Here is a 13,516-nt window from a genome sequence, read left to right on the forward strand (position 1 = left end):
AATACGGTAAGTACTGGATCCACCTGGGAGATCGGTGAGGTGTCCCCACCAAGAATACGGTCAGTACCAGGGGGTTTGGGAGATCGGCAAGGGTGTACAAATTTTAGTCTCACATCGCATAGGGAGAGATTATTGGATTAGTTGATTACCTTTAACCTCCTTAACATGACACAACGCGTTTTAAAGTCTTGAGGCCCATGGACCAAAGAGGATAATATTGTACAAAGATAATGGGGTTGGGGCATTACAAAGAGGCCCAAACCTTCCCCTTTCAATATATCATAGATCTCTTCATTCCTTTGACATTCCTAACTTGCTAAAAATTGTGATATTAGAAATTTTCAAAGTCGAAAGTACATCAATAAAAAAGTTGATGTCCTAATGTTTTATTTAATTACAACGATAACTTTTTCATGAGGAAGCTAAGCCATACCCTGTTGAGGTCAGAGTAACCTCCCATATGGTTGACTCTAAGGATAGTTCAGACTTTCAGTTTGCTTGACTAAGGAAAACTTTGAAAGAAGGGGAAATTTAGAAATTTAGTCAGAGCAAGAATCGATAAGAACAATATAGGCATTGAAAACATAACATATTTTTATTTAAGGAGGCTTTGGTAGTTGACATATTATTAAGATAGGGTAAAGGTTGGGCACAATGCTAACATGCCCATCCTTTGTTTGCCTCTCCCGTCCTCCTAGTGAAAAGATTTTCCTATCCTCCCTTGTCCCTCACCCCTCCCATTTGTCTGCCCTCGCAAGGTTACCTGTACCGTGGCGGCTTGCATATCCCTTCCCCATTAAGATATATTAGTCAAAGGTAGCAACAAGATAAAATTTAAGATTTATGGCAAAAAAAATTTAACAAATTCTTGAGGGTATCTCTAGATGACATCAAGTTTTGCCATATGGAAGGGTGAGGTGGAAATTGTGACCATATGAATATTTAGAAAATGGCCTAATATTGGCCACATATCAAATTTTAAATTCAGATTTAAGCATAAACCTCCCTTGTATAGTCATATTCTCTTGTATTTTCAGCTGCCAATATCTTTTGTTAAAAAAAAAAAAAATGTTTCACTTGATTCAAAGCTTTACTTTACCACTTCGCTCAACTTGGCATGTGAGCAGTATACCTTGGGCTCTATTTGTCCACAAAAGTTAGCAGTATACCTTGTGCTCTACTTATCCACAAAAGTTTTGTTCTATCAAATATGCCTTGTGGTGGATATCTGTCCCACTCTAAATATATCATTGGACTACTAAAACTTTTCTCCAGGTTTATAGACATGCATTAAGAAAAATATTTTCCCCACCTCATCTTCTTTTCAACTAAAATGCTTCCACTGAATTCTAATGCCAACTCAAATGATTACAAGCTGCCTCAATCTCCCAACAAAATTTTGTCAAACTCATAGCACATCAATCAAATGAAGTCAGCTTGTGTTTGAACTTTCAAAACTCACTTATTCAGTCTTTCAAAAACTAGGAACTACATCTTTGAGTATACTCCCTAACAAGCTTGGAAAATGAAGAGGACTTGATCTCTAACAATTTGGCTGGAGAATCATATTCTAGTATAAAGCCTACAAAAAAGAAAAAGACACATCAATTTGATTAGACAAGCAAAAGAAAAGAATCATAAGGCATATTATCAAATTTAATTGAGCCCATTTGATTGTGGTGTATTAATTATGATATACTAACCATTATTTAGAAGGAGGACCAAATCGACATCAGCAATTGATGTTATCCTATGTGCAATTGTGATTACTGTAGAACTTAAAAAATGTTGCCTAAGCGTTTGTTGAATAAGATTGTTAGTCGCAGTATCCACTGATGCAGTAGCTTCATCAAGTACTAATACTTTGCTTTTCTTGAGTAATACCCTCCCTAAACAGACTAGTTGCCTTTGACCCATGCTCCAATTCTCACCATTCTCAGTCACTGTGACAGCCACCATATGGCAATGAGTTAGCTATACATAATTTCATTTTCGTTAACTTTTCTTTCTTGTTAGGCATGGGGATGGGGGTTGAAAGGTTGGGTTGTCCACCGAAGGTCAGACATATCATACAGTTAAGAATTATGGAAGGATTGTGCATGGATAAACTAAAGGTTGAGAAACTTTGATTATAGTGAACGAGATACAAACCAACCTGCAAAATCAAGCTTCTTTTCCTTCTTTCTGATTTTGTCACCAAGGTGACATTTGTCTAAAGCCTAAGATAACAAAAAGTCCATGTCAATTTACTTCTTTTTTGTTTGATTATTCAAAATATGACATAGAATTTCTCATTAAAGTTGAGCTATGTGAAATCTGAAAAGAACAAGCAAGTGATACCAAGTGGAAATGAAAAATAAGGCAGGAACAAAAAAGCGGTACTCTTCTAAGGCCCCAACTAGAGAATCATTTAATGAAAACTTGTCCTAAAGATGATCCAATGCATCTAACAAAATGATTTCAATATATCAATGGAAAGGATTTTCAAAGTTTAACAAAAAAGACAACCATGAGAAAGGAGTTAATAGAGATTAATGCCCCAACTAATCAATTGTAATGCTTCTTTTATTTATTTTTATGTGTGAATCATCAATCTGCAGAAGATATGTCCATCCTGTGTTTTTCACTAATTAAAATTATTTATCGAATTAAAAAAAAAAACACACCTCCCAAATCTGTTCATCAGTATACTCTTCAAGCGGATCAAGATTGCTTCTTAGAGTCCCCTCAAACATTGTTGGATCTTGTGGGATGATGCTCAATTGTGACCGCAAGTCATGAAGGCCAATCTTGGAGATGTTGATACCATCAATCCAAATTTGACCGGATGTCGGCTCAATCTTGCGAAAGAGAGCTTGTACAAGAGTTGATTTACCACTTCCTGTTCGCCCAATGATGCCAATCTTCATCCCTCCAAAAAAAGTGCATGTGAGACCTTGCAAGACAAGAGGAAGATGTGGGGCATACCGCACCTACATACATATTAATTAATCAAATTATGAAGGTTGACAGAATCCCATAAGAGCATGAAGATTTGTCTAGCAACATTAGGCTTCAGAGGGTTTATTCCATAAAATGAGGAAGTAAGGAGATAAAGATTTGAGGAATATAGATAAGGGATTACCTGTAGATCAAAAAAATCAATTTTCCCTTGTGATGGCCATTCATGACTTGGTCTATTTTCTTCTACTAATAGAGGGGGTTCACTAGGGATGCAGGTGTACTGCAATATTCTCTCAACTGATATGATTTTATTCTCAAGTATGCTAAGATCCCATACGAGCCCATGCATACTAAAATGAAGCCCATATGTTACTGCTAAACCCACAACACCTTCAAGAGAAGGGGGAAAAAAAAAAGATAAATTCAAAATCATGCTTTCATGGGAACAATCAATTACAATTGCCTTAAAGAATGGTTTTAAGAGATCTCAAGTTTTAACATTTACCAGGATTGAGTACTCCCTTCGGGAATGAGATCCAAAAAATCAAAGAGATAACATATGAGATAGATGTCAATATATCCATGCGAAAGAATAACCACTCCATTGCACCAGAGAGATGAAATTTGGGCCGAGAATACCCATCCACTAGCTTGAGGTTTGTGTCCATAAACCTCTCTTCTTGATCAAAACACCTGATGGTAGTTGAACCTAAACTAGATTCAGCAAAATGTTGTATAATTGGAGCTTGGCATATTCTAGCTAGCCGTGAAAGTTCTCGTGATGTAGATTGGTAATATTGCTACAATTCAATGTAAAAAAAAAAGTAAATTAGGTTTAAACATAATGGGCTATATAATAAAGATTGAGGAAAAAAACTTGAGACCTTACTAATCCAAGTGGGGATCAACTATCTTATGATCGGTTTGACTAAAGCAACCCACCACAAGATTCGAAATTGTTAAACCACTATGACAAGGCTTTTAATTGGGTCTTGAAATGGACTATTTTTTTTACCTTTCATATTAGTTATTCAAAATTCTTTGTTTAATTTTCCATTTCAAAATTTAAAATTTCTAGCCAGTTTATCATTTTTGACTTATCCACTAATTTGTTTTAATAATTACAAGCTGATTTATAATTTAGAACAAAAATGAGAAAATTTGTTATTATAAACTTTTGTTAATTATTTTCATATTTTTAGCATGAACTCCAACCGACAGAGCTACCAATAGGATATATTATATATTATCCATTCATATCTAAAATATTTTATGCATATCAAATTGCAGCCATGTTGCTTTAGATGCATTTTGAACTTGACAACATTGCCTTGTGTGGATTTTCTTTTCAAACAATTTTAGTAAGCAAAATACTACAGCTTTACATTTATTTATTTACAATTTTGAGATTAAAAAATAAATTTTGTGCATGTATTATTTATAATTCATGCATAATATTAAGGTTTAAATCACTACTTTCAAGCCCAAGCATAAATGAGTCCAATTCTAGATAAATTTTGGTGTGAACATGCAAATTCATAGCTCATCGATTAAATAAAGCTTAAGCCAACTAATATTATGGGTTGTTAACCATAGGGAAAAAATGATTGAGCTTGATTTGAAATTTTAATAATAAGAAGTAGGGTGACAATAGAATTACCTGATACCAAATGCATATCACGGTCATCGGAATAAAAACTAATAAAATTTTCCATGCAACCTGTGATATCACTGCAATAGTTCCCAAAAAATCTATGATTGAGATAAGGAATTCTTCAATTTGATGTGGAATAGCAGTATCAACTGCGCTTTGGTCTATGGATGCCTGGACATAAATAAATATTTTAAAATTTAAAATAATATTGATTTTTATAATGATCTAACAAGATTATTTAGATCCCAAGAGCAAATAAGCATATATACCGACCCGATTTAGAATCCTTCCACTCGGAGTAGAATCAAAAAATGATTGGGGAGCACGGAAAAAGCACAAATGCATTTTGTTGAAGAGCAGAGTGGCTGTCTTATATCCAACAATTACAATGAGCATAGACCTTATTAGTACACAAAGAGAGCTTCCAATGGTTAAAGCAACATAAACAAAGATGAGAATAGATCCTCTAATATGAGGGTCCAGATTCTCTGAAACGGGAGTAGCCAACACCATCCAGTAACTACTGACAACATGAAGAAGCTCAAATAAAATTTGTGTTAATAATATTGGTGGTATAAAAGCCCCTTTATATGCAGTGGTAATATACTTCCAATAGATTGAAAGACTGACTCCACCATTTTCTTTCTTTTCTTCTTGGACAAGTTGTCCTTCTGACCCAATTGGTTTTTCATTTTTGTAGATTTCGGGTTCCCTTTCCTCATCATTTTGAATAGACTTCTCACCACACAACCCATTACCATCTTCCTCACCATTAATTAACTTTTCCAAAGTAGCCCCATGTTTAACAGAACTAAGGTCCTCCAAAGCTTTCTTATGTGCACCCACTAATTCCATAAAGTCAGTTCCTAAACTAAGAATTTCATTGTACTTTCCTGCTTGAGTAATCCTTCCATTTCTCATAACCTACCAAACAAGAGAAGATAAATAATCATTTTCACAATAGGCTAATGGACTTGACAACGGAAAGAAAGTTGATATATCCTCACCAAGATAAGATCAGCAGAAGATAAAAACTCAGCTTGGTGGGTAACATATATTACTGTTTTTGAACTCAATATTCCCAACAAACATTCCTGTCATAGAAGTTTAGATGTTCATATTTGGGCACTCAAAAAGAATTTATAACTACTTAAAAACAAATGAATCAATTAATATAAATTTATTTTTCTTATTGATAAGTAGCATCTTTTTTTTTTTTTGTATGTATGTGATAAGAAAGATCAAACCAATGGTTTCATGCAAGAACATGCATCACTCTATATCATGTATTTGTATATCTCATTCATTTTAACTCAGCCTTGATTTCATTCTTTTTAGATCAATTTTCAAATCAAACTCAGTTTTTAGTAAACAAAATTGTGTATAAGCAATGGTATGTATAGCTTTATGACGATTCCAACAAAGAAAGCTTTAGAAGTAGAGGAAAAAGAGTAGCTACCTTAAAAAGATGAGATCCTGTTTGAGCATCCACAGCACTAAAAGGATCATCAAGTAGATACATATCGGCATCATAGTATAAAGCACGTGCAATTTGGATTCTTTGCTTTTGTCCACCACTCAAGTTGATCCCCCTCTCCCCTATGATTGTTTGGTCCCCAAAAGGACACAATTCTAGGTCATTTTTCAATGAACATATTTCAAGGATCATCTCATACCTTTCCTTGTCCATCTCCTTACCAAACAATATATTGTCTACTATCTTGCCACTTTGTATCCAGAATGATTGTGCAACATATGCTTTTGTCCCATTCAACCTAATGGTTCCAGATATCTTCGGCATTTCCCCCAATATGCATGAAAGTAGGCTTGACTTGCCTGACCCAACAGATCCACAAATAGCCACTTTCATACCATGATACACTTGAAAATTAAGATCTTTTAATGTGAGAGAATTAAGGGAATGAAGATCCCAAGAAAAATTCCCATTGACTATCTCAACTGCAACCTTGGTACTATTTCTTGGAAGCTTATGCACTATATTCGAATGATGATCATCAAGACATAGGAATGAGACTATCCTACTGAGGGAAACTTTAGTTTGAACAGCCATGGCAATTGAATCTGGGAGAATATAAATGGGTCCTCGCAGTATCTCAAATGTTGCAAGTGCAGATAGAACCTTTTCGGAATCTAGTGGAATTCCCATAAGAATACAAAATCCAAAAGTAACCATAGATACAAACATAGGAGCTGACAAGTAGACAAAGGCAGTTATAAATGACGTGCAAAGTAACTTTTTTAACCATCTTGTTTCAGAGTTCCTAAGCTTAATTATTTTAGTCAAGAACTTCATCTCCCAGCCCTGGAGCTTGAGAATCCTCATATTCCTCAAAGCCTCAGATGTTACTTTCATCCTTCGATCCTTTGAATTCATCAATTCTCCCTGAAATTTCTCTTGTAATTTTCCTATAGGAGCATTTGCTAACATCAAAATCATTGTGATAACAAAAGCTACAAGTGAAGCCAGGCCAAGTCTCTTGTACAAGATCAATAATGCTAGAACAATTTGAAGAGGCAGCCTCCAAAAATCATGCAAGTACCAACTGAAAAGGCCAGTCCTCTCAACATCAACGGTTAACAAATTAATGTTTTCTCCACTAGTGTGGCATTGCTTTGATTGGCTTGAAAGCCTAAGACTCTTCTTATAGATTATTGCAAACAAGGCAACACGGACTCTAATTGCCATCTTTCGTGATAGAAAAGACAAGTGCCTATTTGAGAGGCAACTTATAAGTTTTGAAAGGAAGAAGATAAACACTAGTACATAACCTTTATATTTTTGTTGATGAGGGCTATTGAGATACTGAACAAAGTCATGAATAAGGTATGGTCCAACGCTAGAAGTCAATGAATATGCAATGGTAAATAGAGCTGTCCATACAAAATCTTTCCACATTGAGAGAATCAATGCCTTCCCCAACTTAAGTGTGCTTATATGACCATCATTGCCATTAGATTCAAGTTTATTTATAAAATGAGCAAATACCACATTAGCACTATCACAATTGGCAAGCTGAGGAACATCTTGAAGGTCTAGCGTTTTTTTGTTCCCGATTGTAAGCAAAGGGCCCATCCAAGAGAAAGTAACAATACTAAGAAGATTGGCATTTGCATAAGGAGTTATATTCTCTCCATTAGAACTTGATCCTTGCTCATCATCAACATTGTTTTGACTAGGACTATTTTTCAAAAGAGTCTCTAGAAAATGGAAATCTTCATCTTTGTGCCCCTTGCCAAACAACCCAAAATAACAAGAGAAAAAACCACCAATAATGGATATAACATTAGAGACCCATAGCAGGGATGGTAAGGACGACTGTTTCCGATAAAAACCAAGATGTATTATTAGATAGGAACAAGACATTATAAAGTAAAAGACCCACCAAATTCTTAGCAGAATGGGGAACTTGCGATCACTTGAATGAGAAAATTGGATATACAAGTAAGCAGAGATCATAAACCAAGTGAGTGCTCTGAATACAAAATCCACTTGGGTAACAAGTTTTAGATCATACCAATCATGTCTATACCCATAGAGGTAGTTTAAAATGCTTAGGAAAAGATCACAAAAAGATAGACTCATGCAAGATATAAGGGTTGACCAGTAATATAAAAAATACGTATTTTTCAATGTTGATTTTGAATTTTCAAGGGTAGGTATTGAGCTTCTTTTGCAAGCCCAGTAAATAGATAAGACTAAAAACAAAATTAGGTGTGAAGAAGCAGAAAACCCATGTAGAAAACTGGTTGCAGAATACTGCGAAAAGAATGTCCAAAAATTCATTTCATTCTTTGCTTGTTCAAAAACATCCATATTTGCAAATTTTCTTTTCTTCTGTTTGTAATTGGGTGGCTTAGCTCAAAGAGATTCAATAAAAAAACCCTAACAACTTTACCACATATTGAATTGAGTCAAGCCCACTTGGAAAAGTATTGTAGAAACTCTAGCGTCCAAGTACCAATAACCATTTTGACCTTATGTGTTCCATAAATGTTTTGACCAATATTAGAGTCTCAATATCACCTCAGATGTAGTTGAACCTGATAGCGAACATACAAAGCAAAAATTATTTGAAAATATACGAAGAGCAAGAGAATTGATAAACGTCCATTGAAAAAATTAAAGATGGAAGTAATGGTTATATATGACCTAGTTCATGTTCAATTAAGAACATTAAATGAGAGGATAAAAACTTTTAAGAATAACAATAGAGAGAATATAAACTTAGTAATACGAGATTAAACAAACCAACAAATATTTTAGAGTTAAATCATGGGAGCAAAATGCAAGGAAAGGAAAAGAATTTCATACCCTAAGAACACAACGTGGTCCATTGCATTAGATTTATATAGCAAAAAAAAAAAAAAAAGATTTTCCAAAATATCATGTCTATGTATGAAGTTCCACATAATGTAACCATAGGAACAACTTCGGCACATATAGTAGCCTTTCTGCAAGAAACCTTCCCAAAACCAAAACATTGATAGCAAGTTAAAGATTGCAAAATGTGGGGGGGGGGGGGGGGGGGGCTCTATCGAAAGGATGTGCAGCGCGGCAGTGTGGCAGGCCTGTGGAAAGGAAGTAGATCTATTCCCTAAGGATCACTGCTTGGAGCGATATGCTTTACACATGCAAGTTGAACATCGTTTTCGGGGAGCTGGGCAGAAGGAAAAGAGGCTTCTAGTTAAAGGTAGCTTGCCCGGCGGAAAAACTACAGGCCCTAAAGGGCCCCTACTAGAGTCAAGCCGGCTTTTGTCGAGTTTTATGGTATTGTATATAAGATCACGGCTGCATTAGGGAGCCCGAAGGGCTTCTTCAATAAGCCAGTAGTGATCTCACTTTCGAAAGAGAGTCTCGACATGGCTGTGTACACGTAGCCCCATAGCGGAGCAGCCACCGGGTGACCGACCTATCGGACCTGGTATAAAAGCAAGTGAAAGAAGGACGAACAATGATAAAGGAGGAGAAGGAGGAGGATGGGGGGGAAATTTTAGTGACACAGCACTACAACTGACCATAAATTAATAACTAGATGAAGTCGTACACTAAGTTTAGTGACTCATTCCACCATCTCATATGATCAATAAAATTTCATTTATTCCAAATGATTACCACATATTTGACGTGCTATACACACACTACAACAACTAAACATACTTATAAACTGATTTATCTATAAATCAAACCAATACTCATTTTTTTTTTTTTTTGGTAGAAATACCAATACTCAATCACCACATTAAATGGCTTGTTTCACTCAGTTTCATATGATCAATAAAAATTCATTTATTATATATAATAACCACATTTTTGAGGTGCTAGTTGCACTTCACCACTCATAAATTATGATATATAATGCAAGATGACTAGTAGACCTCAATTACATGTCTATTTATCAGTTAATCCTTGTAACATGCCTAACCTAATGTCTTATCTATCACAACAAACAATAGTGGAAGTTGTGAAGTAGGACAGCTATGGATTAGTCACTTGAAATCTGTAGGTTATAGGCCTCAAATTGTCCAAAATGATATTTAAGAACCCCTTTGTTGGAATGGATAGGAATCAGAAGAGCACATTTTCTTTGAGTGCCCCTAGCTACTCCCGTTCGGTTTGGAAATCATTAAGAAACGTCGACCAATTCCAAGGAACATTCTTGCGTGGAGATGGGTTAAGTCCTCTTCTAGTGGAAAACTTGTTGCGACCTTGTGGGTAAGTTTGCCTTTTGCACTTCTATCTATCATTTCTGATTTGAAAGAAGTTTTGAGAAGGTGAACCCACAAGTCTAGGACTAACAAGCAAATTTGAGAGGCCATCAAGTTTTAGGTTTGTGGTAAACTTGGATCTTCATTGCCTATTGTCCCTAGTACTAGTAGAAATAGGTTCATTGTTTGAGCTTGGAACCTACCAACGTCGTTCCTTCGTTTAGGAGATTGATGTTATGACCACCCTCATATATAAGAGAAAACATATTTCTTTCATTAAAAATAAATGGTGGGCAATCATACAACTAACTATGATGTATGGTGCAAAATATTGAGAAATTAAGAAATATAATTTAGATAAACTGCGGCATAGTAGAGATGTGGATGTTGAGATAAATGAGTGGTAAAACAATGAAAGATTAAGTAAGGAATGATCAAATTAGAGCAAGTTTAGTAGTAGCTCCAATACATGATAAGCTATAAGAAAATCGTTTGAGGTAGCTTAACCATGTTCAACAAAGGCCTTTGGATTCTTCAGTATATATGCAGAATATTGCATGCAACAATAGGAAGAAAAACAAGAATCTCACATGGATTTTCACTGAGAGAGAGAGAGAGAGAGAGAGAGAGAGAGAGAGAGAGAGAGAGAGAGAGAGAGAGAGAGAGAGGTGTATGCACCTTGCACCTTGAACCTTGATGAAGAAGCTTCAAATCATCTCTTGTTAGGGGCGACCATTAAACTTCTATGTGCACTTGTTCAATGAAACCCCAAATCTCTCCTGCAATTCAACAGAGGAAAGCGCTTATTAGTTTGAAACGAAGGAAATGGGCGTCTAAGACTTGGGCCTTACAACTACCAATGGAGTCCTGATAAATAGCAAAGTTAAAGGTCCCTATTCAGTATCCTCTGGTGATTATAGGGTAAATCATAAATGGTCAATCCCGCTTGTCCATTGGTACTTTTGGTACCACTCTCTCTCTCTCTCTCTCTCTCTCTCTCTCTCTCTCTCTCTTAAAATGACTTCTCTCCTAAACCATTAATTCTATCCATTAGACTTCAAATCTATAATCAGCAACAATTGATGATTATACTCTTGCATCACATAAAACCTATGTATTTAACGGTTTCATGTCAAAACAAAAGACTTTTTTTTATCTTTTAATAAAAAAAAGGATTAATTACCTAATTCAAATCTGTTACAAAATTTTTTGGGTATAACAAATTTATTATAATGGGATTTTATGTAATTATTTTAAAAATTTTACTATGAAAAATAAATGACAAACAAAAGATTAAAAATTTTACAATGACTTTTTATAACCATATTTTGTCACCTAGAAACATGGTTATGAGTATTGGTATCCTAATGGCCATATCAGTTTTATCGTAAGATCGATTCAAATAGAGCCAAGAATATGAGGATTTATATGCCACATTTGATTCAGCATATTCTATTGTAGATCAAGACACCAAGGTCCAAATTTCATGTGATCCTATGTTTTTTTTCTCCCATTACTGCAAAGACTATCCTTGCTCTTCTCGACCTCTTGCGGGCATGCACTCTAATGGCAAGCCACTGACCAATTGAGGAAATAGATGTTCACCTAACACTACATTAACCTCCTTCACTGGAATATATTAGAACTGTGGACGACTTGTTCGTTGCCTAATTGCCTTCATTTGGGAAAAAATAAAGAATAACATCAACAATAGTGCACTAATTACAAAAAAAAAAAAATTTACCAAACAAAGAATGAAAATTAATTACAAAAGAAAGTAAGGAGGATTTTCAAAGTTAATTGATAAGTACGTGGGGTCTTCTACCACATAAACTAACCTATATACGGTCAAATAGCAAATAATGAAGTGTTGTATTTCATCAAGTATAGTAATGCCTAGAAAGACCCTAAATATAAAATTAAAATTATATTAAAACAAATAGTAAAGGTGCTTCCATTTGCCACCTCCAACATTATTCAATTTTGACACTCGTGCTTGCATTCTTGTTCCCGCTCTTTGTCTTGCTCTATTATCTTTGACATTTGAGGTATTAAATTTAATGGAATAAGTTCTTCACAACGCCAATGTACTATCTCCCTCTAACACCTTTTTTTTTAATTGTGTTTCTCTCTCTCATTCTGATCATGAGGGTCCCTTATGGATGAAATCTTTCTTTGCACTAATATTGGTGTGGCGTGAGATTTCCTCCATATTAACGTCATGAGAAACACTATCTCTGAATTTAATAAGGGAAAAAGAAGCTTGAAAGGTAGTGTGGCCCTTACACCTAGACACATGAGAGGATGAAATGATTGCCCACCGGCCCCACCCCTCATGAAAGGTAGAAATCCCGCCATTGTTGATGCTTCCGCACATGATTCCATTGGCCCCTCTTGGGTAAAATTTCAAACCTAGGAACTATGCTTTCATTAGGTAGGAATAAGGGTGTTAATCGATTTGGTTCTAGTGTAGACAGTTCGATTCGGTTTGGTGCAAGGTTTTTTAAGTAAAACCAAAACCAAATCATTTAATAAACAATTTCATATATCAAAATCGAAACCATTTATAAACGGTTTTAAACGATTTTCTTATGTCTTTACCTTTAGATTTTTTAGTGAAATAGATATCAATTGTAACATTGAATTGGATTTTTTATTTTTATATGTTTTTTTTTAGTAGTTGTTTATTGTAAACTTTTTTTTTTTTTATTGAAATGTATGTAAACTTGACATTGAATGATAAACTTACTACGTATATGTTAATCGGTTCAACGATTTACCAACAATTTGCCAACAATTTAAACCTTAAAACCAAAACCAAATCACAGTTTCAATTTTAAAACTAAAATCAAACTATGTAATAAACAGTTTCACGATTTCAGTATAAACAATTCGATTCCATTTAGATTTCAAATTCACATCCTACCTAACCCTGAGAAACCCTCACGGGCCTATAGAATCAGCCCGATAAAATCTGAGCCTGGTCGCGGGCTTGGGCTCCAGTCAATGAACAGCCGAAAAGGTTGGCTCAAGTTGGCCTGCAGCCCAACCCTACCAATGTAACAGTCAGGTATTTAAATACGTATTTCTTTAAATTTCTTCTCGTACTTTCACTCTTCCTAGGCTATCGATCGGCAACACTCGGAATTCGGAAACAAACGGAAAAAAAGGAGCAATTTCCCTAACACTCTC

The 13,516-nt window shown here is 35.1% G+C and overlaps 1 protein-coding gene across 1 annotated transcript; it reads right to left on the reverse strand.

The window, feature by feature from the left end:
- Positions 1-1,290: 1,290 nt before the first annotated feature.
- On the reverse strand, positions 1,291-7,997 carry LOC122090099 (ABC transporter C family member 3-like). Its single transcript, XM_042659937.1, has 10 exons — positions 6,057-7,997; positions 5,605-5,691; positions 4,871-5,521; positions 4,604-4,768; positions 3,449-3,743; positions 3,125-3,333; positions 2,667-2,972; positions 2,156-2,219; positions 1,704-1,943; positions 1,291-1,582 (listed from the first exon to the last, which is right to left on the reverse strand). The coding sequence occupies exons 1-10, from the start codon at positions 7,980-7,982 to the stop codon at positions 1,482-1,484; spliced, it is 4,044 nt and encodes a 1,347-aa protein (XP_042515871.1). The 5' UTR covers positions 7,983-7,997; the 3' UTR covers positions 1,291-1,481.
- Positions 7,998-13,516: the final 5,519 nt, after the last annotated feature.

This window comes from Macadamia integrifolia, chromosome 9, assembly GCF_013358625.1.
Source record: "Macadamia integrifolia cultivar HAES 741 chromosome 9, SCU_Mint_v3, whole genome shotgun sequence".
In the NCBI taxonomy this organism is placed as follows: domain Eukaryota; kingdom Viridiplantae; phylum Streptophyta; class Magnoliopsida; order Proteales; family Proteaceae; genus Macadamia; species Macadamia integrifolia.

Coding starts and splice junctions, on each gene's coding strand:
- LOC122090099 (XM_042659937.1), bottom strand. CDS start 7,982: ATGTCTTGTTCCTATCTAATAATACATCTTGGTTTTTATCGGAAACAG. Junction 5,522..5,604: donor CTTCTGCTGATCTTATCTTG/GTGAGGATATAT, acceptor CTTGTTTGGTAG/GTTATGAGAAATGGAAGGAT. Junction 1,944..2,155: donor AAAGAAGCTTGATTTTGCAG/GTTGGTTTGTAT, acceptor TGGCTGTCACAG/TGACTGAGAATGGTGAGAAT.